General features: G+C 44.1%; 1 protein-coding gene across 3 annotated transcripts in view; it reads left to right on the forward strand.

Moving 5' to 3' along the window:
* foxp4 (forkhead box P4) overlaps positions 1 to 25,580 on the forward strand; it is an 87,219-nt gene that overhangs the window by 30,332 nt on the left and 31,307 nt on the right. For all 3 annotated transcript variants that reach the window (XM_026168319.2, XM_026168320.2, XM_080301915.1), the window contains exons 2-3: positions 3,123 to 3,302; positions 19,482 to 19,571. In XM_026168319.2, coding sequence (XP_026024104.2) covers positions 3,132 to 3,302; positions 19,482 to 19,571 — 261 coding nt within the window. In that variant the 5' untranslated portion in view covers positions 3,123 to 3,131. The remainder of the gene's footprint in view (positions 1 to 3,122; positions 3,303 to 19,481; positions 19,572 to 25,580) is intronic.

The raw sequence follows: 25,580 nt of genomic DNA on the forward strand, positions 1-25,580 counted from the left end.
CAAATACCACAGACAAAGCCTGGGAGTCAGCTGCGGTGAGCCAGCTTACTGGGCATTTGGCTCGGCTTGTTTGAACTTCACACACCCAGAGCAATGGGAGGAAACAGAGTGAGAGTTTTTTGTTCTGATCATTATTATTAATGCTGTGTTTTTGGGAACATCTGAACAAGCTACAGTACGTGTTGCAACAAGACTCGTCCCAACGCCTCTCGGCTCATCAATCTCACCAGACGCACACATAAACACATGCACCAAGCGTTCGCAGTGAGCTAATCCATTACAGTACAAAGGTAGGTGTCAGCCTCTTAGACAAACACACACAAACACTCACGTATACGCCAGAGTCATCAGAAACATGTTGAGTCCCATTACCCTCCTTCTCTTCTCCATCCCAATTAAAAGGCAAAAGAGGCCTTTTATTTCCCTCTCTTCCAAACACATTCTTTATCTCTCTGATCTGCACTCCGCCCTCCCTTGCTCAGTCCCCTCGGGGTAGTGGGAATGTCTCTCCCCACACACTCTCAGGTCAGGGGTTCAGCAAGAGAGGGTCTGAGCATGTAGCGAGATTGAGAGAGCAAGAAAGAGGCGCAGATTGAGAGCGGGGTAGCGGGCTGAGGCAGGCCTTTGCACGGGCAGCTCCTCTTCGCTGCCAGAAACACTTAAATGTAAAAATCGTGTGTGTCTGTGTGTGTGTGTATCATAACCCTAATCAAAGACTTCAGGGTAGATTTATGCCCCTGCCTTTTTCCCGACCTCCATTACACCAACTTATATACACCCATTACAGGATATGACAGAGTACACACCCTTTAGATGGGCATACCACCACACTGGCCTGTGTGTGTGTGTGTGTGTGTGTATAAAAGACAAGGCATGTGCTTGCAGCTTTAAACACTTCCCACTTTCCCATTAGGTCCTTGTCCACCTGCAAGCTCCATCTCTCTGTCTGTCTTTATCTCTCTTCCCCTCATTGCTAATAAGGTCAATGAGAAAGAGTAAAAAGCAGATGGGTCTACAGTACATTACGGCATGGCACAATATAGTGTGGGATAGATAGCAGACCGGTGATTCATGCGTAGTGAAATGTGTGATGATGTGAGGAGTTTTCTACCGCAGTGCAAAGTCAGTGGACTGTGCGGCGAGATGTGTTGATCACTCAGCACTATGCCTTGCTTCATAATATTACCTCAGGGAGTAGTTTGACCTAGCAGGGGTCTGGATGAAGGCGGGAGGAGATGAGGGTTGGGGTGGGGGTGGGACAATGAAAAAGAGAGCGAGAGAGCGCACTGAGGAGAGGAGTGAGGTTGGAGATTAAGTGACTAGCTTTAAATGTCACAATAACGCTCTACTTCTCACTCTTAACTTCACAGGCGGATGGGTGCCAGGAGGGAGACAGGGGAGAGTTAATGGGGAGGAAAAATACTGCAGTGTGATTTGTGGCTCTCGAATGGCGCTGCTTGTTAGGGAAGAGTCTCGAACTGGTGAAATATGTCAGTAAGCACCTTGTACTTTTAAAGGTTTAGCTCGCAATATTTTAAAAAATAATAATATGTATGGCAAAAAATGGTCTCGCCACAGTGGCCAAACAGTAGCTCGTCTGGGACTGAAACCGGAGAGAGGTTTTCATATAAACGAAGACATTCTGAATCCTTCTCATAGAATTCCTCGATGATCCACGTTCGCCCGGTGCGCTTAAGTGGCACTGATAGCTTGCATGGATTTATTTCCACGTTCTAAGGCCTTGCCTCCAATACTTTTGATTCTATCCCCAGAAAAAAAAAGTGATATAGAGTGGAACTGACACAAAAGAGCGGAAAATTTATATCCGGGTTTTGCAAAACCTTTAAAAGTGGAACCAGACTATCAGCAGGGCTGGAGACCTCATCAATGAGAAAACCTGTTTTGTTTTGTTTTTTTGGGGGGGGAGTATGATTTGAGAGAACTGACCATTTAACAAGCCCATCCACCTGCACACACTTGTAACCTCCCCCTACATGCACACAAACATGCTAAGGTCCCTGTCCCCCAGCAAACATTTGGCAGCATTCCATTAACAAAGCCACCAGCGATTTCTCACCCTCACCTGCTGTCAGAGAGAAAAAAAATATGCACACACACACACTCATGTTCACCTACTCTTGCCTCAGAGGAAAAGAAAAGTTAGATTCTCCCATGAAATAGCTTTTATTGTTTCCCCAGAAGGCATGGGTTGTACGCCTCTGAAACAACACACACATGCGTTACACGCGCGCACACAGACGCAGACGGCAGGTAGAATGCCTCGATGGCGTTTTGTGTACCCACTCCGGAATGCTGAAGTAAAAGCAAAGAGAACTTTCCCCTTTTAAAGTGTGCACTTGCATGTTTGTGTGTGTCTGTGTGTGTTAATTTCTAAAACTGGATGAGGCAGAAAGACGAGATTGAGCTTGTCATTAGGAGTTCACAGCCTGCGTGCTTGTGTGAAGGTTTGTTTTGTTTTGTATTAGCTGAGCTTGTGTGTGTTCGGCGCACGCAGAGTGTGTGTCTCTGTGTCTCCTCTCTCCCACGCTCGAGCTCCTAACGATGGCAAATGCGCCTGTGTGTTTGCGAGGCGTTGTTTCTCAAAAACAACAACACATCCAGGAACGGCTCGTTTTGTCGGGTTTTGTGGAAGGAACACGCTCTAATTAGAGAGGCCCTCTGAAGGTGCATCAAACAGATCTTTCTCAAAGAGCAACCAGCTCATGTCTCACACACAGCGCACACATGCCACCTCTGATTATTGGAGAAATGTGTGTGTTATTTAACTATATAGCAGAGTATTAACAGACTTGTCAGTTTAGATTTGCTGCACATGTGATCCTAATCCATTGTGTATGCTCAGAGAGACACACATTTACATGGAGACGCACACAAAAAAAGTGTCTGCTTTAGGTGTTGCTTTGTGGCCTCTTGGGCAGGTTTGTGCATGACCGCGAGCCCTTTTTAGAAAGGAAAGTGTATATGCACGTATACGCACACTGTTCTCTCTCTCTCTCCTTCAGCATAACTTTAGTTTCCCAACTTGATCCGTTCTATCAGATAAGAGCTGAAACTGCCCAGGTCAGTTTTGTTCAACCTGTGACACGCCCTTCTGTCCTCAGGTGCCAGTGATGATGGTGGAATCAGCCTCTGAGACCATTCGTACGACGCCGTCCAACCAGAACGGAGTCAGCAGCCTCAGTAGCCAGTCGGATGGAGGGGGCGGTAGAGAGGGTGGGTCCAACGGAGACACCAATGGAGAGATCAGCCCAGTTGACTTACTCCACCTGCAACAGCAACAGGTGTGTGCTTTAGTGTTGCATATAAGTGTGCGCATGTTGTTTTTAGGCCTTTGTGGGGTCTCCCTATGGGTGTAATGCATGCTTTTTGCACTGTTTCCATTTGTCTATATGTACTCATGAGACTTGTTTTGCAACCCTTGTGCAACTCGTGATTGTATATATGGCACATCGTATGGAGCAGCATGTACACGTGAGGTCATTGCATAACGTACAGATGTGACAGCACTCGAGTGGCCACACAGTAATAGTTAGCTTTGTGTGTGCGAACAGTGAAAAGCTCTGACAGGTTGGCTGGTCGTTGCTTTAATTAGCCACTCTTCGTAATGTGCCAAATAATTCCACTGGGACACAGTTCCCCGCATTAATTCCTACTCGTGAGATTCCCAGTGATGGATATTTACACAGTCCTCACAATTCTGAAGAAGAAAACAGGGAAGAATGAGCTATTGTAGGTAAGCTCTGTGTGTGTGTACATTTCAGATTCTTATTTTTATGACACACTCCATATAGCACTCGGATGTGTGTCCATAACGTCTGGAGTTATGCTATTCTTCTTCTGTCTTTCTCGCTCTCTCTCTCTCTCTCACACACAGACACACACACACACACACACACACACACACTGGCCACTGCGTCAAATGGAATTTCCAAACTTTTCCCGGAACTTCTTGGATGAAAATTTTATTTCTCATTCCCCTCAGAATCCACATAACTCTCTACTGATTACTGTCTGAAGGACCCTGGACCTTTACACGTACTACAAACTTACAAACACACACACACACACACACACACACAGAATTTCACAACTTTTTTTTCATATAAAGGTCTCTACACTAGTCATTTGTCCGTAAATACACAAAAATGTCCGCCATGCTGTCGTCTAATGATCTAATGGTGGAAACTTAGTGATTCACGTTTTTCAGTAAATGTTGAGGCGTTTTCTTTATTGAGTAGATTAATAGATAGAACACATTTTTGTCCTCCTGTTTATTTTTTTTATGCATGCTTTGTATGTTTGCCCGTCACAGAGGGTCAGTGTGGGTTTCTGGGTTCTTTCTAGTGAGGAAACCCAGGGGGGGCAAAAAAATCAGGGTTTCCTCCCTGCTGCTAAAATGATTCCCCCCTAATTATAATGATGGAGCCTTAGGTGAATGAAGAACACTCGAAGCCCTTCACTCCTGTCCTGCCCTCCCTCCTCCTTCCCATGACTGCATCCTCAGCAACCTTCAGCCGAGGACACACACACAGAGACACACACTGCCACGCACAAATGCACACATTTAAACACCAAACCTGTAGCTCATACAAAGCAGGTCTTTATTCTCTTGGACGTGTCTATGCTCTCTATGTTTTTGCACCTGTGTGTGTGTGTATATAGGTGTGTGTATGTGTGCGTGAACCCTGGTATTTCCTCTCTCGAGCGGGTTACCAACCACAAACATAGCTCCCTCTCTCTTTCCATCTTTTTCTCTTCCTCTCTTTTGCTGTACTAACCCCCCACCCCCCCACCCCAGCCACTATGGACCATGAAAGACAAGCACAACCTTTCCTCCAGATCCCAACGCTCACCTCACAAAAATGTTACATCCACATATGTGACTGTAAATTTGCATTGTGGTAGTTCTTCATGAACAGCTTTTTTTTTTTAGTTTAACTCGATTCTCGCGAAGTTGACTTGTTAAGAGTTAAAGGTGTGGTCTTCCTGTGCTATACATGTTTGTGTTTTTTTCGTCTGGAACCATTGTGTTCTTTTTTACTTGATTTATGGGTGTTTCACAGCAATGCATTTTGGATTGTGAGGCGTAGTTTTTGCATACATGCGATTATGTTGAGGACTCTTAAACATGTGTCTGCTTAAAATGCTATTAGAATCACCTGTACCGTGTCTTTTCACTGACTTAAGATTCACGCGTACATTTACAAGCTTGTGTGCCACCTTCAGCCCTTCGAAATATCACAAGCCTTTGTTTCCCTTCACACACCTCCCAAACTCTCCGCTCTCGTTGCCTCACTCCCTGGATAAGATTAAAGCACCTTGGAGTGTTTATTTCTTTGATAGGAGCTGAGTTTTTTAAGTTTATCTTTTATCTTTCATCTGTTTTATTTTTTAAACTTTGTTATTATTAATATTTTATCCATGTTTAAATGAAAGATCTTAGAAAATATTAAAATATACTATATGTAGTTTAAATGCAGCAGGAGTTAAGATGTTATTTTTGTTGTTGTATCCTAACTTTTATTAAGAGTGAATTTTGTTATTTAACCTCCTAGGACCTGCCGTCTACATATGCAGACATCACATTTTGGGGCATTTAGACCAAAATACTCAATTTTGCTCTACATGGGCCTGATATCCACTTACGAGGACATTATACTGCTACTGTTCTATCAAAATTTTAAATGAATATCCTCATATGTGGCTCTTATTTTTCTTAAAAACAAAAATAAGGTAAAAAAAATAATCTGGTAATTCTTTGTTTTTACATTCATCTGCCCCAAATATGCCCAAATATCAAAGAGAAATTAAAAATGCATGCCGTGGAAGAGTTTGGGTCTTAGGAGGTTAAAAGAGAACATTATACTTATTTTAAGACATTTTCATACGACTTTACTAAGTTTTATTAGATTTATTTATTTCATAGTCAGTCTTTAAAAACTAGAAGGAAAATGTCTTAGCTTTAGATTTCAATTTAGGATTTCTAACTTTTTAGTCTGTACTGGTCTTTTGATTTTCGTCCTTTCATATTCAGACTTGATTGTAAAATAATGGTGTATATATATATATATATATATATATATATATATATATATATATATATATATATATATATATATATATATATATATATATACATGTATATATATATATATATATATATACATGCATACATTTTTTTTTAACTTAAGACGCTACCTAAATCTCATGGACATACCTCCTGCTCCCTATCCTCCTTTTATCTCCACGCTTGAGTCTCTCACCTGAAGCTATGGTGTAGACCAGCGTTGCCAATGCGCACTGGAGCAGAAAAGATATACACACTGACATACTGGGATCCTGACAGCTCAGTGTTGTCAGAACACAAAGCCATCTTTTCCTTGGGCCTCTTGGGAACCTGAGAGAAATCACAGCCATCTCCAGCCATCAAACCTCTAAACTGGCCTCTGTCTTTGGAGTCTAATTTTTTTATTTTTTATTTTTGTCTGTCATAGGTAGAGAAAATCAGAAAGATAGGAAAGTAAATGATGAGGGATAAACAGAGAAGAGAAATTGGAAGATGGGACTACCAGTCAGCAGGAATGAAGGTAAAAGGACGGGTGAAGAGGCAGCACTGGGACGGAGAAGGGGGGTGGGGGGCATTTGTGGGCTGGAAAGAAGAAATAGAGGGATGAGGGAGGGGTGTAATGCTGAGACGTGTCAGAAAAGGGCGCCTGGGCCTCCCTGTGGAATGTGGCCTGTCTGCCTCCCCAGAAAGAACAGAGCAGGAAAGAGGGAAGAAAGTGAAAAGGGGGTGAAGACCAGTTTTGCCCCATCATCGTGGCGAGAGATGAAGGGAGGGCAAGGAGGGAAAACAATGAGCCGAGTTACAGAGCGAGAGGAGAGCGAGGTGGAAAAGTGAGAGTGCGGTGGAGAGTGTATGGCAGTTTGTTGAGGTGCCGGGTGTGGACGTGAAATGATGCATAGCAGAAGAGAAATGTAAGCAGGATAAATCCTAACAAACCTCAAAGTGTGTGTGTATGTGTGGCTGGGTGGAGGGTTCACTGACGAGAACCAGGTGTCTCCTATTCTCTCCTTCCGTTTAAGTCTCTCCTACCACCTTTTTCCTTGTTTTTGGCAGATTTTAAGTCTATGCTGTACGTTGCTGCCACCCCCTCTCTCTTCTCACCCATTTCTGTCTCCCCCCCCCCCTCCCCCCTCCCATTGCTGTCAATTAATCGCTTCTGGTGATGAGAGGAAGAGAGGAGAAGAAAGTAGGAAAGAGAGTGAGATGGTGACAAAAAGGTGCCATTTCCTCTTGGCAGGGCTACTCATCAGTTGCCTAAACCAGCCAGACAGGAGTTTTTCCCCTCTCTCTTGTGCTTAACTCACTCTTACGCGCAAATAGAAAGTGAGAAGCAGACTGTAGCAGTGGTCTCCATCCCCCAAGGGTTTAAAAGGAACATTGGTTGAGAAAAAGGCAGTTTTAGAAATTGGTTTGGAGCTTCGATCCCCACTCCCATTTGTCATGTTCTATTTTTTACTCAGTGCTTCCCTCGTGTTGCGCACGTGTGCACGCTCGCACACACTCGGATACTAGCGATCTTTGTCACGCTCGCTTTTTCGTATACGCTCACACAGACACATATAGGAAGTTACACACGTGCACAGAGCTGATGTGAGTTAATGAAGGGTGTAATTAAGGAGCCGCAGTGATGACTGGAGATCAGGGGGAACCGATACAGATCTCAGATATACACAAACACTGATGAAAGATAGCTGTTTTGTGTGTGTGTGTGTGCATTGTGTGTGTGTGCACGTTCAAGAGGGAACATTTGGGTTTGATGCTGGGAGTGCTTTGCAGACAGATGTATGAGAATGCTGTGTGTGTGAGCATGTTAACAGATGATGAGAGATGCTGGATGATTCATATAACGTATGGCTTCCTGTTAGATTGGCTAGACTCGGTAATTATGGCCCGTATGAATGGAGGTGGGGAGGTTTTGAGCCATATGGGATTCGCTAGCTTTGGCTGAAAAGGCTTTGCTGAATTATGGAAGGTGAATGTTGGTCACTGGGACTGTTGTGTCTTGTTTGACCTCCAGCACTCAACAGAGTTCAATTTCAGGTCAGGAGTGCAGAGCAGATTGAGGTGAAGGGGTGACTTGAAAAGAGAAGGTAGATGGGAAAAGAGCATTTCAGTTACTGTTTCTGGATTATTAGGAATAATCAAATTCAGCTCCTTTTTAGTGCATCTGCACAACAGTTTATATACCAATGCATTTTTCTTGCCTGTCTGCATGCATGCATGCATAAACCCATAACTGTTTGTCTGTCATGTGTTCTGGTCACTAAATCAGTCCCACTCTTCTCCCTGAGTGCTGTCACCTCCTAAAAGCTTTCCCTCGGTCTTGCCCAGGCCTTCGTCTTTATGTGGGAGGTCAGTATGGTTCACAGGTCACCAGAGGTCATGCTGAGACAGAGGAGGGGCAAATAGGGTTGCCTACCATCACAGAACACCCACTGCTATTACCGCATTGATACAAAGAGACCTATAGAGCAACTACTTCCTCTAGGAGTCTTAAAAGGAATAGCAGTACCCTTTTTGTGTCTTCCTTGAATTTGACTTCTTTACTTTTTCTTTACTCGTTGGGATCTCAGAAAATCAATCTTTGTCTTAACCAGTACTTCATACTTAATAATCAGGATGATTTAAGACATGAACACACAACAAATATAATGGGCTACCCTGACTATCTTTTGAGATCCGGATATACGGAAGCACTCTACTGCAAATCTTTAAAGCTTCTGGGTGCTTGCTTATTAGCATACAAACATCTACCTAAAGAACAAATATGCATCAATACCCAAAATATAGCTTTAGTGTTCAAAGGTGTTCAATTGACCCCCCCTCCTCAAATTTCTCTTTTTTTCCCACATACCTAATTCTAATAGTATTTTTTTGTGTCAATAAAAGAATTTTTAATGCTTTCTCCAGCCAAGCTATTGAAATGCGGAGTTTGTTTTTTTGTTCGCACTTTTGTTCTCTCAGTTCTTTTGCATTTCTCCCCCGTGACCTCCTCATAATACATGCTCATTCTCTAGCTAAAGAGGAAAAATCCACCATAGTTTAGCACATTTCTGAAATTATAGCAGAAATATTCACCACAGTTTTCACATCAACTTGAGCAGTACTGTAAAACTGTAAACTCCTTAATACGGTCTTCCACATAAGTATGCTACAGGACTATAGCAAAAGACGGAGAGTAGACATGGTTCAGCAGACCAGATGAGCTAGCATGGACATAGTCATGGTTGATTGATCCAACCGGTCAAGGGACCCAGAGATGAAAATAGACAGCACGAACACACAAAAAAAATGTGTGTTTGTGTGTGTTTGTCCTGTCTCTGTTGTGGAGACAGTGTTATACTCACACATACCTGGGCACCTGTAGAGGTTAGGTTGGGTTTGGTTGCCATGGGAGTGTTTGAAAGCACTCACACTGGGTAGGCCTGGCGGTGTTGTCAGGTAAATAACACACACATGCACACAAGACACGTCGAGGAATGGGCTGCAGCAGACACAGTTTATGGAGGTTAAAAAGTTGAGTGAAATAGGACTTCCACTCCTCAACCTGTCACCATGGTGACTGAAGGCTGTTATAAGGTCACAGGTCACAAAACAAAGCTGAAAGACCTCATTATTATTAGTAACAGCTTGTGTGTGCGTGTGTCTGGGGATGCTTCTCCAGACATAATTGGTTTTAACTGACTTGAGATCAGGTGCTCTGTTGCAGAGTTCATCTGGAATAAGGCACCAAGACAGGACAGCTTTAGTCTGCAACCATGCACTCCACTCATTTACCCAAACAAGGAAACGTGTAAGTTAAATATGTTGTTGCACAGGTGGCCGCGCACAGTTAAGGTTCATGAATGTTTCACGTGTGTGGTGGCAGACAAATCTACTTAGTATCATAGAAATAATGTGGCAATGTGTATTGTTTTTCTTGGGTTACTGTATCCATAACCTGGCTTAGCATGGCATTTTGTACAAGCACTTTGGTGGGACGATCCCAAAAAACTGATACTCCCACACTCTGGATTGAGCCGCAAATAAATCTGCACGATCATAAAAGTTCTTGCCTGCATATGTAGAAGGGTAATTGGTAAAGAAAGCAGCTTTTTAACCCTTTTAGTCGTGCATATTCACAAAATGTTTTGCTCCAGTTTGATCAAATTTGACTGCTGATGCTATGCGTGCAGTCATTAAAATGTTAACTCTTAACCCGTGTCTTTAGTTGCAGGATTGGTCTTGTTAGCTAAAAATAATCTATCCAGATGTGTGCCTAAGGATGAGACTTGCTTCTAGGAGAACTTCTTGTGTTATAAGGTCCTCCTATCGCGGCGATGAAGGGTCAAGAGTTGGGAGTTCGCCTTGTAATCGGAAGGTTGCCGGTTTGAGCCCCCGGTTTGGACAGTCTCGTCGTTGTGTCCTTGGGCAAGACACTTCACCCGTTACCTACTGGTGGTGGTCAGAGGGCCCGGTGGCGCCAGTGTCCGGCAGCCTCGCCTCTGTCAGTGCGCCCCAGGGTGGCTGTGGCTACAATGTAGCTTGCCATCACCAATATGTGTGTGAATGGGTGGATGACTGCATTTGTAAAGCGCTTTGGGGTCCTTAGGGACTAGTAAAGCGCTATACAAATAAAGGCCATTTACCATTTCCTATCCCGGTCCAAGTGCCCGGTCTGTGCTGTTACTTCTTACTACTTAAATCTACAGAACTAGATGGACACTGAGAGGGGAACAACAGGAAAGTAAAGACAAAATGTGCAACGCTTGCAAGGCTGCCGGGCAAGCAGTTACCCTGGAAACAGTTGAGAGCCCAGGATGCACACAATGAACACACACATATACACACTACACACACAAAAGCTGCAGAGGCCTAAAGTGTTGCTAATTAGCTAGTCTGTGCTGGTCCTTTGTGCGAGCCATTTTAAAGGAGAGATTAGAGTCAACAGGGAGGACGAGAGGAATGTAGCTCCTCTCTTTCCCTTTCTTTTTTTGCCTTCTTCTTGAGCTCTGGAACCGTGCACGGCACCCTCCTTTCACCTGATAGAAAGAATGCCTTTGTTGTCTTGCTAGTTAAGTTTTCCATAACTGAAACACATGACAAATAGCCATAGTTGTAAGTGTTGCAAGTGAAAAGTATAAAAATTGTGTAATCTAGTAAAAAGTAATATGTTAAGCAGGGAAATGGATTAAAGCAGATGTTTTGTGAATGATGAAGACTAAAGAAAGCCATAAAAACTGCCATGAGCAGACTTTTCATGCTGAAATTTCCTTTTATTTCTGGCTGGTTTCTGGTTTTGTATTATTTTAACCTAAAAATGTGCCTCACTACATCTCTTACTAAATCACACAGTCTAGCGTGCACACATAGTTCCCCATTTCCCCTTTTTTAATAGCACACCCCAACCCTGCTCCTCATTTGGGGAAGTTAAAGATTTTGTGCTTGTTTAGTTAAACTTATTGTACAGCAGCCAGCCTTTGTTGTACTGCCCACTTCCGCTCTGTGTGTGTGTGTGTGTGTGTGTGTGTGTGTGTGTGTGTGTGTGTGGTAAGGGTGGGTGTTAGGGTGTGTCTATCTCGATCTCTACAGCCACAACCAGGTGTAAAAACCCTCTGAACCAAAAACATGAAAGAGTTTTATTTCCATCGAAGCAGGCAGGCGGGCTAATGCTTTTACAGGCCACTGACTAGGACTGCGCTTTTCTGTTTAACCAATAGACTTCTGAGTGTGCGCATTTCTCTTTATGTGTAGGTGTTTGTGCATGCATGTGCACATGGCAGACAGTCTTTGTTTGTGTATGTATGTATGTGTTTTTCCTCTGTCTCGCGCGCTGGGTCTTGGCAGTGTCTTGCATGTGTTATTAGTTTGCTTTTTTTTCCCCCCACGTTTTTTTTTTTCGGTTATTAATAATAAGAGTTAAACGGTTTCCATATGTGAGGCCTGGTTGCCAGGCTAGTGCTATCCTCATCATGGTTTGGGCAGGAGAAATGGCTGAAACGTCACCCAGCTAAGACCTGCACCTATGTGGCCTTATCTTCCCAGGAGCATGACCCGACTACTAAACTGTCCTACCTTATACAAGATGAGTGCTAAATATTATAAGTGTGTGTGTGTGTGTGTGTGTGTGTGTGTGTGTGTGTGTGTGTGTGTGTGTGTGTGTGTGTGTGTGTGTTTTCCTCTATGGGTTGGGTCTGTCTGGAGCGAGACCTTCCTCTCCTGCCAAACGAGCTGTGTTGAAAACCGCAGAGAAACTGCATATGTGTATATAATATATGACGTGTATTTGTGTGTGAGTGTGCGCACGCGCGTGTGTGTATAAGGAAACTGCTGTAGAGCTATTTGCCATCAATTAGCCGCCTGGACTGAGCTGAGGCCTACAGTACAGAGGGAGCTGCTTTTATATTCCCTAGGAAGGGAGTTCCTCTTTCTTTCTGTCCCTCCTCACCTCATCATTATCTTTAATTGTCTATTTCTCCGTGCCCTTTTCCCTTCACTTAACAGAAAATAGCCGAAAAGCTCTCGTGTTGGATTTAAGATGTGTGTATATGATGATGAATTGTGTCATGATATAAAACAGTTCTGGGTATTCGTTCAGCTCTTTTTTTTATGACCATGGGTATACCCCCGTGAATCAATAGAAACATTAGATGAGTGTCGGGACATAGTTGAAGGGGAGAGGTTTTCTCGTTTCACAAAACAGTTTTGAACTGAAGAGAACCATCTGGAAGTCGGCAGGGTCCCCGGAGTTTAGAACAGGTCCCTTCTGTGAAAAATAGTATGTGAAAAAAAAAAATCTAAAATCAGCCAGGGTTTTCAAACACTACGACGTATTTTGAAGTTCTTTTGGAGTTTGTGAGTTTTTATAGCATTGGCTCTTGAATACGGTCTTTCCTCTCTTTAATGGTCAGTCTGGGGCCCAGAGAAGCTTGCTTCAGCCATTTTAAAAACCTCAGCACTCAAACGGTGCCTTTATATTGCGGAAACATTACATTAAATAGCTGAACGGGCCTGCCGCTGGCCGGTGGTTCCGAAGGTGTCCCAGATAGTTTAGACTGAGGCATTCGGTGTTGCTTAAGCTCCGCTAAATTGGTGGACAACTGGTCTGAAATCCACGTTTGAGGGAGCGAAAACAAATGACAGGAAAGCTGGTGAAGGGGAGGGCGGAAAGACCTGATTAATACCAGAAAAAGAGAAGGCGTGCACGATGAGGAGTCGGAGGAAAGGGTTGAAGGCTTGGCAGAGGGTAGTTTATTTGTAACCCACCGTGAAATTGACAGGCTTTAGAAGGCTTTGGTTCAAGCTGCAAATTCCTTCTGCATATATGTTTACCCCGTGGAAACCCCTGATCTGTCTTAAATATACTCGCCATTGCCTGTTTCCTTTGTCGCATTGTTGTATGTACGCTAAATCAATAAGGTCATGACTGGCATGGTGAATAACACTACCTAAAACTCCTTTATTTTCTGTAGACACCGCCGTCGCAGTGGCTCAGCAGACTGTTTTTCCTCCTTTCTGTGCTACAAAGGAGCCTATATTTGTGTCCTTGCAAAATCCTGCAAAATTCCCATTAAATTTAATGTCTGCTGGAAAAAATGAGCATCAGTGAAATCAGCTGCTGTAATGTTTGGTTGGAATAAAAACTTCCTGACTGCAGCCTTGATGACGACAGTTCCATAAAAGCTCTTTACCAATATAAAACTGTGCAAAATGGTTAATACATATCTGTTACAACAACTTTTAAATACTTTACACGAGAATGCCGTTCATTCAGTCGTCACTATAGCCGTTTTTTGTCTGTCAGTCAAAGGCGGAAGGCGAGGGTCCCCTCTTAAGCCCAACAGCTGCATTCACAAGACTTTGCTTCCATTGGAAGACCCAGACGATCTATTTTAGGCCTGCGCCTAACCCGTACCTGCTGTCAGAATTTGCTGTTGTGAAGAAGGGTATGGATAACAGATTTCTAGAGATGAGAGGCCAGGGGTTCAGAAAGACAGAATACTTGGAGGAGTGCCAAGCAAATATTTGTGTGCATTATATGGCGAGGTAGAGTGAAGGTGGGAGACAGATCAGGTGATGTAGACGGAGAGAAATAAAGTGATCTGGGAAAGCAATCTGGTTTATGTGGTGACTGACAGTGATGCATTTGATACATGAGATTTCACTGTGGCTGTAACCAAGCCCTCACTCATATATGCCCCAAAGTCATAGAGCAATCTCACTAACTGTCACCTCTTCAGGAATCTCACTTTGTGTACAGTGTGTGTGTGTAAATACTGGGCCTATCTCTGTAGGCAGGTGAGCTGATACTATACTGTGTATCATCATCCTTTTAACAAATTTACATGCTTTGTAGATTGTATTACATCTGTTCAGTCTTGTTTCATCTTCTCTCTGATCATGATTCCCTCTGAGTAGCAAGAGAAAGAGAAGGAATCAAAGATAAGAGAGATTAGAGCCAGGAAAACTAGTGGAGTAGCACAGAACGAGCCAAAGAGAAAGAGGGAGTAAATTAAAGTCGAGGGGGGATTTTAGTGGAGTTTGAGGGTGTTTTTGGTGCCAAAGTGAGGAGAAGCAGCGCACATGGATACAAGGGATCACTGGATGACCCAGGAGGATGGCAGCATCCACACAGCTTTAGCTTGGCTTTCAGCTTCAATAACAGCCCTCCAGAAAGGAGATAGCAAGAGAGAGGGAAGAGTTTGGGGGGGGGGGGTCCACTTCTTTCTGAACCCAGCCTCTCCTGCTGATCCAAAATCAGAAGGCATGCAGACCTTAGAGAAGCAGCAGGGTGTGACATGCTCTTTTCTGCATCTTCACCCTGAATCTATCTGCCCGTGTCTCCATCTATTGCTCTTTCCCGGAGAAGGGAGCGGATAGAGCACTGGAGACGAGGTGCATTACGAGCCACCATTCCCAGGCTGTTGAGCTAGTAGGGGCAGACTGGGGATATTTGTTTGGTGTTGAAGTTATCTACTGCCTCAGACGCTGCACAGACATGTGAATCACCAGCTGCTAGAGCCTAGTTTAGCTCCCTTGTCACTAAATGCAACAATAAGCTTTTCCCTCGCGCTCACTTGTGCTCCTTTTCTTTGTACACTCTTCTTCTTGGTCTAAGAGCAAAGAAATCTGATACCACCTGCCTCCCCCTTGCCCTTCCTAACTCCCTCGCCTCCTCCTCCTCCTCCTCCTCCTCCTCCTTCTCCCCCAAGGACAGCCCACTGTCTGCCCCGGGGGCTGTTTATCTATGGGGGGATGCGGGGAGGAGAGGGTAAAAGGGGGACGATTTTGTTTCGTTTCGGCCGTCAACAATGGACCTCAGTCAGTGCTGACGGATTACTCCAACATATGGTACCCACCTGTCTCTTTCTCTCTCGCCCTCCCCTGCGTCTGCCCCCCCCACCCTTTTTCCTTCACTGTGTCTCTCTGTTTAGATTTCTTTGCTTATTCCTGCGTTCTCTTTCTCTCTGTCACCCAAACACACTGGGCGGATTAGAGGCCAGATTCATCACACACACAGAGACCTGTTTGCTTTAGCAACCTGAGCCAGGCACGGGTGCGCACATACAGACACACACAGGTCTACTTTAGGAGGCTCGGATTTGCTACATGTTTGTTGAGACCTTCTAGTTTGCATCTAACATTTAATTCGTGACATCCCAGCTGTAGGTGAAGAAGAAGCTATTTTCAGACATACAGATGTGCACATGTTCATAAAGATACTGCAGTAAAGATACCTGCAGCAAAAAAATCACCATTCTCGTCTCCTTTCTTCTAGTCGTTTTCAGATTTCAATTAAACGTGTAGTTGTTGGGCATTTTTTGGAAATCTGAGCGAAAGTAGCCGTGTGTGTGTGTGTGTGACCCTGCTGAATTAAAAAATGCACTGTTATTAAAGGCTGTGTCAGAGGCGATGATTTACAGAGGGGAGCGATGACAAGTCATAAGAACTCACACACCAAACTGACATACACACTTGCGCACTCAGTGTGCTCTCGAGCCTCCAAGCTGAGCAGTGACCTCCTCACCCCTCCTTCCCCTTCCTCCTCCTCCCTCCCTCCCTCCCTCTCTCACTCTAATAAAACCTGTCTGACACCACTGATGTGTGTATATGTGTGTGCGTGCGCGTGTGCGTTTGTGTGTGTGTGTGAGTGCTCAGCGGCAGCACAAAGACTCTGTTGTTGGGCCTCCCTCTTAGGCCTCCCTCATATTTTCTTTAAAGGTGCAGTGCGCCCCCAAGAATGCCACAGGGGGAGCGGGGGGAGTCTTAGAGGAGCTGGTGTAAGTGTGTGGGTGGGTTAAGGGGGCAGGAGGCATGCTTTGTAATGCTACAGCTCGCCCAGGTCACACAGAGAAAAAGGCAAGGAGTGAGCATAAAGAGTAGAAATGAAAGAGAAGGGTCAGAGTAGAGAAGTGCTTCTTGACAAAGTAGACCTGAGAGGCTTTGGCTGCGGTTGCTGGTGGCATTTGTGTGCGTGCGGCCCTCTTTCTAGTGTTGTTCAAAGTTGAAAGTTCAAGGTTCCGTTTATTCATCCACAAGGTAATGGGAATTATTACAGTGTGAGTAAAACCTCACAATATAAGCCATACATGTGGTGGAAGCAAGGAGTGACAATTACATATGGTGCCAATAGTACTAAAGACAAGCTTCCAAGTGACAATACACAAGAAGAGGAGGAGGGGTTTTTTTTAAACTTACTAAGGTCATTATTTTCTAAATCCCAACATCTCGATTTGTGTTGTCACTCTTGAACCGCAATCTTTGTAACGGAAGAATGAAGTAATGTTTACATAATCAGCTACTTCTTGAGCTTCCTCTCCAAACTTATGGTTAGTTGCTGTACCGAGCAAGATGAGGAAAAATACAGGAAATTTATGATTGACTGCCTTTTAGTGAGTTCAGGTACCCGAGGGAGAGGAAACAATTTAATAATATTGTTCGGTGAGTTTCAGTGGAATAGCAGCATGGTATTACGGTCATCTTTTGTTACGGTTTAAGTTTAAATAAATGTTACCAAGATTGTTGTAATTAAAAACAGACAGCTTTAGACATTAGGGAAGGCTGAAAGGTTTTGTTGGATGTTGACGATATAGAATAGATTCTGTAAATATCAATAATGAAAAAATACCCGACGCTAAGCCGCCTTGTATTACCATCTGTTCTAGTCGGTAAACATTTTTTGTATTTATGGTGTATACAGATGCCCTAATGGTAGCTAGCTGGGAATTTTTTCCTCTTTGCTGTCCAGCAGAACTTGCAGATTATTTATATGTATATAAATATCTGCATTTTTAACTTAATTCTTGTGTCTCAGACACTCACACATGCATGGATGCAGGCACACGAGTGGAGACAGGCATCACCTCTGCTTGGTTGTAGCGTTTATGAAAGCCATAAATGGCTCTTTAATATAGTGGTAATCAGGGTGGTAATTTGGGTGGAATTGTCCCTTATTGTTGCCAGACATGCCTCCCCAGCTCCTGCCAACATACAGCCATATGCACACACATACACACACACACACCCACACAGACAAACACACATACTCACTCCTGGGCAGACAGGGTGTTCAAGGAGTAATTCACACCACATGCCAACAAACTGGGCGGTTGTGTTTTTTTTGGTGTGTCTATGTGTGTGTATGAGTGTGTGTGTCTGTGCTGCTTAAAAGCTGAGGTCAAACCAGTAAATGGGAGGGGGGTTCCCAAGATTTTTGTCAAAGTGTTAAAATTCGTGTGTGCGTGCGTGTGTGTGTATACAGGCACGTCCTCAGCCGTGTCCGTGTGTGCGTTTTAATTGCGGTCTCAGCAAAAGTAGCAAGTGTGCTCGATACAGATGGTTTTCATCACTCTGACTGCACAGAGAACTTCTCTTTCTTTTCAGCCTCGGTTTAATCTCTCCTCTCTGCTTTTGTAATTAAACGTTGCCTAATGCACCCAAGCTTCTAATTCGACAATTCATTAAATAAGCACGAGTGTAAAGTAAGCGTGTGCTGCACATTTCACTGTACTGTGTGTTGTGAAATGATGCACTAGATTTCTTGTGCGCTGCAGTTGAGTAAGAGCTTCCAGGGTAAAGAACATCCCTCATTCTGGCCGTTAATTTGTGACGCGCGCGCGCGCGCGCGCACACACACACACACACACACACACACACACACACACACACACACACACACACATAGGGACTTTCATAAATCAATATTTACTAAGGAACCTTTCCCCTTTGAGTCAGAGGAAGCAAATGTGCATCCTGCTGTCTCCCCTCTCTAACTCTCTGTCATGAGCTCTTGTGCGTGGTTGCATGTGTGTGTGTGTGTGTGTGGGTCTGTGCGCTTACGGTAAGTGCAAGGCGGCTCTGTTTTGAGATGGGTGTTTTCTTGTTTTGTTTTCTGAGTAGTTCAAACATTCCAACAAAAATGCCTGTTTCCTCAGGGAGTGATTTGTCTCAGTGATAGAGAGTTTTGCTCTTTAGCACTGTGACAAAAAACACAACAAAGGAAAGAAAAACATTAAAAAAAACCCAAAACGAAACAAATATAATTAATACAGTTAAAGGCGATAAAAGACATTGAGAAAAGGTGCCTTATGTTGAGAGGGCAGGAGAGATGGCTGAGGCAGATTCCAGATTAATCAGTAAAACTCAAGCAGAGTGAAAGAATGGAAACAGCTAGTGAGCAATGGTGACACTGGTTTAGATGGACAGCACTGGAGGGCAGACACGATAGAAATGGGAAGAGAAGGGAGAGTGAAGAGCTAGGTGGGGGTTAGTCACAGCTTTTCAGGGAATACCAAGCCAAACGGTTCCTTACATCACTCTGACACACACACACACACACACACACACACACACACACACACACACACACACACACACACACACACAAAACACCCACCATTCAAAAGACACACATGAAGATGTTGCTGACACACTTCTGCCTCACAGGATGTGGAAAACCCGCTCTACACTTTTACACTTTCCCCTGAGGAGGAGAAAAAAAGTGAACAGAGGGGGGGAAAGAAAGGGCATCGGTGAAAAAAAGGGAATGGGCAGAGGAGACGGTCGGAGATTTTTTTTTAAGTCAAGAGGACGTTTTGAATGAGTTGAGAAAGAACTCAGACACACCAACAGATATAAAAACTCAAGCAGGCTGACAGCCAGGTGCATACCTCAGATTGAGGAAATCAGATTTGGAGAAGAGAGCAGGTACTGAAAGTGTGCACGCTCAGACGCTATGGGTGCATGGTGATATGAAACTGCACACATTGGGCTTTTTTCTTTTCTTTTTTTTGTAAATGTTAAGCATTACTTTGAAAGTGCGTGACTTTTTCGAGTTGCTTAACACAGAAAATACTGCACTGTACGACTGTGCGTGCACGATAAACATCTGATCATCTCCAATTCTCTCTTGCAGGCCCTCCAGGCAGCCAGACAATTCCTCCTCCAGCAGGCCTCTGGACTCAACTCCCCTGGCAGCAACGAGGTCAAACAGAGCCCAGTGCAGGTCAGAGCACACACACACACGCACTCACACACACTAGCACACACATAGTTGCTGCTTTGTCACAATCTGCATGATACTAAGCCTCTGCCAGCCGCAACTTTGTTTTCACCAACTGCCACGTCACCTGCAGTCAATGATATAGGTGCATACTTTTGTTTCCCTTTTTCACTCTCTATCTGTGTGTATCTCTCCCTCGATTTCAGTGAGTGTGTGTGTGTGTGCGTGATTGTTAGTGAGTGATTGAATGAGGCCTTTGTAGTGATTGGGTAGCGAGTCGGTGTTTTTTCTTTTTTCTTTTCAGAGTTGAATTCAGCAGTAAGTGGAGAGAGCGGGGTTAGCTGGAGTGCAGGATCCCTGCTAAAAGACACTTGAGGAGGATATAGATACACACACAGAGTTACAACACATGCTTTATAGCTAGCAGTGTATGTTGATAGATATCACACAAGACATTCCTCTTGGTAATTCTTTTCGGTTATAATATGCAGGCCACATGCAAAAGCGTGATTTGTAGCTGTGTCGCATATCCATAAAGCGGGATCGTGGGTCTATTAGAGCAGCAAGCAGTCCGGTTATTGCACTGCTCTTCTCATTAGCATGCCACATTATAAACACACGGCCGCACCATCACAATATGGGAAACGCAGAAAAGGGGAAGAGAGAGAAAGACAGATGTGAGTCAGAAACGAGCATGAGGTAAGATTTACTGTGTGGTGTCTAAACCCGGTAAGGCACTTTTGGGGGGGAAAATAGGGCTTACTGATTTATAAAGCAAGGTAATAACACTCTGCATAAAGATCTGCAATTTTCATCTATATATGCAGCAACATTCCTGTTAAAGCATTTTCATTTCAACTCCTAAATATATAGAAAATACATCTAAATGTCAAAGCTTTTCAGCAGCAGCACAGGGATGTTCGGAGCTGTGTGTTTTACTGTGAATAGCAGAATCTTCCGTGGCTGATCAGAAACAGCATCATCAAGAGAAAGCCCAAAAGTAAAGAATTTGAACTGTCGGCCACGCGGTTTAATTGCCAAGTGACCTCTGAGAAGTGCAAAAAATGCCACTGAATTAATGACTGCTTATTACTCAAGATGTCAAAAAAAAGAAAAAAAAAAAGATTCCAAAAATGGGATTTTACAGCTTACACTTTAATCAAAACCTGAGTCGCTATTTACTTTGGATAGAACCTGGCAGGTGTAGAAATGAGGTTTTATGACATAAGCAAATAAAATAAATACTGTTTTATACCATATCTGGGTTTTGAAACTCTTAGTTTCTCCTACTATTTCGACTGTTCGTTGCTCGGTCTCTGGCTTGCAGAATGACCTCCGTGGCTTTAATCCAGGCTGGCGGTCAATCCGTGTTGGGCTCAACTTTGCTTTGGCGAACAGGAGTTTACTTAAAGGATAGAAATTTAATTAAATGCTACATTACAACTCTTCACTTCCTGGCTCATCTTAAAAGAGAACTAAAAGAGATAGGAGGAGGGGCTGGGGAGGGAGTAAGAGAACGTAAGCATGTAGGGGGAAGTGAAACTGGGAGTTAACACGCAGTGTAATTCTGATGTTAGCCATTGAAGAGTGACGAGAATGTTGACATTCATTTTCACATGAATGGGATAAAGTGCAGGTCGAACGCGCGTTCACTTGACCTGCTTCAAATGCGCATCACTTATAAGAAAGAAGTGTAACCTTCCACTGCCTGCTCCTTCCTCTCTCTCTGTGCCGCCCTGCTCCTCTCCTGACTCTCCATCTCTGTCTTGTTTGTCTTGTTTGTTGCTGTGTGGCCTGCCTAACCTCTCTACTCTCCGGGGCATCAATGCTACATCTCTGTTGTCTGAGCTGTCAGCTCACATCGCCCCACACATCCTGCCAACACACACACAGATACACTTGGATTTACATTTGCGTCTGTGTGTGTTTGCTCCTGAGTCCTTCCAGACACAAACACAGCAGCACAAAGTATACGCCGGTTGTTGTTCCTGTGTGTTCCTGTGTGTCGCTTCAGCACTGAAGTTGTTTACAATAAATCAGGCTGGTAAGGGTGGCAGGTAGACATCTCTTAATTACTGTAATTTCCAGCTCTATGATCGCCTTTAAATCTCGGCGACTGCGCTCGGTTTCTTTAATTGAAGCAATCATACATTGGCCACAGAGGGTGACGTGAACGGTGGCGTGAGCGAAGGTAGACATTTAATCTGGTCATTTGTAAAGGTGGCAGAAAGCGACTGTGCGGTGGCACGGTGGCTCCACATCAGGCACAAAATGGCCGTCCTCAGGTTGGCTCCTGCTGGGCTCGCTCTCACACATGCAAATGAGCCTGAGACAATAATGAGATCTTTAGGAGCTCGATAATTAGATTTTTCCCTTCTCTCCGAGGGAGAACCGCAGAGGCAGACAGGGTGAGCGGGAAGACTTCCTTTCGTGTCTTGACTTCTCTGGAGAAGCCTCGGTCTGCGCTTGACAAGCCACCCACCCCCTCTCCCGTACCCACCCACCATATCCTATGCCCCCACGCCTTCCCCATCATATTTCTATTCTTTTCTTTATTTATAATAGAGGGGAGGATCTGAGCAGAGAGCAAAAGAAACTCTCAGATTGTATCTGCCTTTTGATTGGTTGCTCAGAGATGGTCTCTGTGTTTGGCTGGATGTGCGAGATGGTATCAGTGCACTGTGTGTGTGTGTGTGTGTGTGTGTGCGTCTGTGCGCTCACACGTGTGTGTGTCACTGTCATGTCACGTTCAGGAAAAACCCGACAATAGCTCGAGTCTCGAGACAAGCAATTGAAGAAGAAATCGATTGTGTGCGACACAATTGCAGCGGCAGTGACTAAAAAGAAGAAAATATTTTAACAATTGATTATTTATTAGATAGCAGTGTATTAACAACTGGTTCAAGAAATGAACACAAGTGATACTTAATAACGATGGCTGGGAATTGTCGCTCTTTAGATTACAGTCTGACAATTGGACAAATAGATTGGGGAAGTTGTGTTTATGATCTTGCCACAAAGGCAGCTGGTTCATTTCACACTTTAAATGTGTGTTTGTCGTTGGCGTTGGACATAATTGACCACAGTTACCTTAATTGGGAGCAGCAGAAGTGCTACTGAGAGAATTGGTGAGCAAAGTTGGCAGACGGTGTTGGAATTGGCGGATTACCCAGCATGATACGATGCGTCCGTGACCTGCCACACCTTCTCTACAATGGACTCACTTGGCAGACACTTGCACTCCAGGGTGGGCACGGGCAGAAGCATATGCACCGTTTTGGCAGACACGCGCCTGGCACACTTAGAAAACTGGTACTTGGCATGCACACATACAGATTAACGCACGTGCTTGGCTCTGGCCCATACGTATGTAATTGAATAGTGCGGTGTCCCGTTTTCATGTATTATTGAGGAGCTCGTTTAATTAGGAAAAAAACGAAAAGACTCATTAGAGATATGTTAATTAGCTTGGCTCTCTGCTCTCTGGAGAGGTCTGACACCAGCGCAGTGGGATGAGGAAGAGAAGGAGGCGCACGAGGCGAAAACTGAGTCATGCCGCTCGTCACGTCGGGATTTTTTTTTTTTTTTAATCCGTTTTAAAATATTAATATCTGCCGTGTTTGTCTTTGTATTGCTAAGTGATTTCCTCCACTTGCCTTTTTTAAACTACCACGTATATATTGTTGAAATGTTGAAAACTAAACATAAGGATTGAGGGGTGGGGGGTGTTCGAAGTCTTTTAACTAATCAACAAAAGTACTTGGAAAGATGAGTGTTTTGCCCCCTAGAGTCTGCAGAATTGAAGCAGTTCCTTCTTTCATTCTCTTTTATTTCCTTTCAAAGTGTTTTTCCCAAAGCACTTCTTTTGTCCACTCAATGAAAGTGCTTAGTTGGCAGTTTCTCTTATTTGATGTGGAGGGAATTGTGGCTGTGTGTGCACGTATTTGTGTGCAGTTTAGCGTGTGTGTGTGTTTTGGGGGGTAGTATGGGATCCTGACAGTTTGCGAAGGGTGTATGAGAGGAGGCTGAGCAGCCAGTAGATTGGGCTTGGCTCTGGTCAGAGGGGTGGACAGACAGACGAGAAGGATGGAAAGGAAAGGTTTGGGTCTGGCCACTGAAGTGTGAAACTCTTATTTTGTGATTTGAAACATGAGTGAAATCAGTAATGAAATATGGTCGATAACGGCCTCTCACACTTCCCAATGAAGGGCCCGGAGTGTGTGTGTGTGTCTTGTGTGTGTGTTTCTGGAAATGTGTTGTCATTTTTATTCTGGAGCACTGGGGCGTTAGATGGAGGGAGGCAGCGGAGGAGGAGAGCTTGGTGGAAGGGGGGGTTATCCACTTGAACTTACTGGTCTTTCACTGTCCTCTCTCAAGTTTTCTTTTTTTTCTCTCTTTTTCATTTGTCGAGCCCCTGTCAGAGAAAGCTATGTTTTATACGCCTCCACATACAGTACATACTGTTTGTATATGAGTATAAGAGTCAAAGCGTGCATGGCCAGTGAGCACGGGACCAGCTTCAAGATCCCTTCAATTCTTCCCTTTTTGCTCTAAAAGACCCGTTCTTAATAATTATATTCACACACTTTTTGAACTAAAATATTTTATAGCATTTTACAAGTATGTAAAACACTATTTATTATTTAGTTTAATCCAGAACGTTTTGTCCCCAGTTAAAGTCATTTTACTGTTTCTTAACAAGCCGCTTAAACAAATATGTTCATTGTTCATCGAGACAACGACAGAAGCGTTACTCAGCAAAAAAAAAAAAGGTTTGAAATACGGAGCATGTCCATATCATCCCCAGCCTCACCTGGCTTCGCTCATCAGTTTCCTTCAGAATAATGTGGCCCCTAGCCCCACTGCAGATTAGCTGGAGGAGGGGTACTCACCACACACAATGGGGCCCTTTTACTTTCAGTGAAGGCCCTGGCCCCGAGTTCCAAACAACACTCTCAGCACAGTAGGCACTCCTTCTCTCTTCACTCAAATGCTTTTCTCTTCTGCTTCTCTCTTTTCCCCTCTTACCCCTGCAAATCCCCACACACCCACTCCCCCACCAACCCCAAGCTCTCCTCTCAGTCCTTGGCATGATGAGGACAGACAGGCTGTTTACCTGGAGGGGCTGAAAGATGGAGGGAGCAATAGAGATGATAGCTGGAGGATAAACAAATCCTAAACCAGCAAGAAACGAGAGCGCTCGCCTCACACTGTTAAAACCTTTACGTGTAAGGACGCTGCATGGTGCTGAAACACACACAACCAAACGCAGTTGACCGGTGCCAGAAGAAGAAAAAAAAGACAACAATGCTTTGTCATGTGATTTGCAAACTTCTTTGCGACCTGTGTCCATGGAATAATGATTGAAAACACTTTTTCAAGTAACTCAGAATGAAACAAAAATAAATATCAACAGAAAAAAAACAACTGTCCATAGGCCTATCTTTAAAGCTGGTTGGACAACAGCACGAGTATAAGAACAGAAATGGAATGCGGCCAATTACAGCTGGACGATGAGCGTTCCCTACAAATCCATTTTCAATCCTGATTACTCGCTAACTTTAGAAACATTCTGCATTCATAGAACCTTTTTAAACGTCACCTTTTAACAGTGGAAATACTTGAAATGAAGGTGGTGGGTGACACAGTTCGGCCCAGACTATAGGGTCCATGAAGCCCGTCTCGCAAGGACAGCCGCCGGCCCCTGAGGTGTTGATGCAGACTGAGCGTCTTGGGAGATCTACGCCAAAGCCTCGGGGAGAGTGACACGAGGGAGAACAATAGAGAGGGGGACCAATGGAGGGTTTTTGCAGGATCACCTGAAACTGCATGACTTTTACTTTCTCAAGAGAAACTTTCTCAACCAAAGTCACATTTTCCTTCAGCTTGGGACAAGCTAAACTATATAGAGATCTACTTCTTTCTTTTTAAAGGTGCTTAAAAGTCACGAAGGCCGCTGACAAACTCACCAAGTTGGTAACAATGGCTGCACAGTGTTGGAACCTCAAACAA

The sequence above is a fragment of the Astatotilapia calliptera genome, chromosome 5 (genome assembly GCF_964374335.1).
Source record: "Astatotilapia calliptera chromosome 5, fAstCal68.1, whole genome shotgun sequence".
In the NCBI taxonomy this organism is placed as follows: Eukaryota; Metazoa; Chordata; class Actinopteri; order Cichliformes; family Cichlidae; genus Astatotilapia; species Astatotilapia calliptera.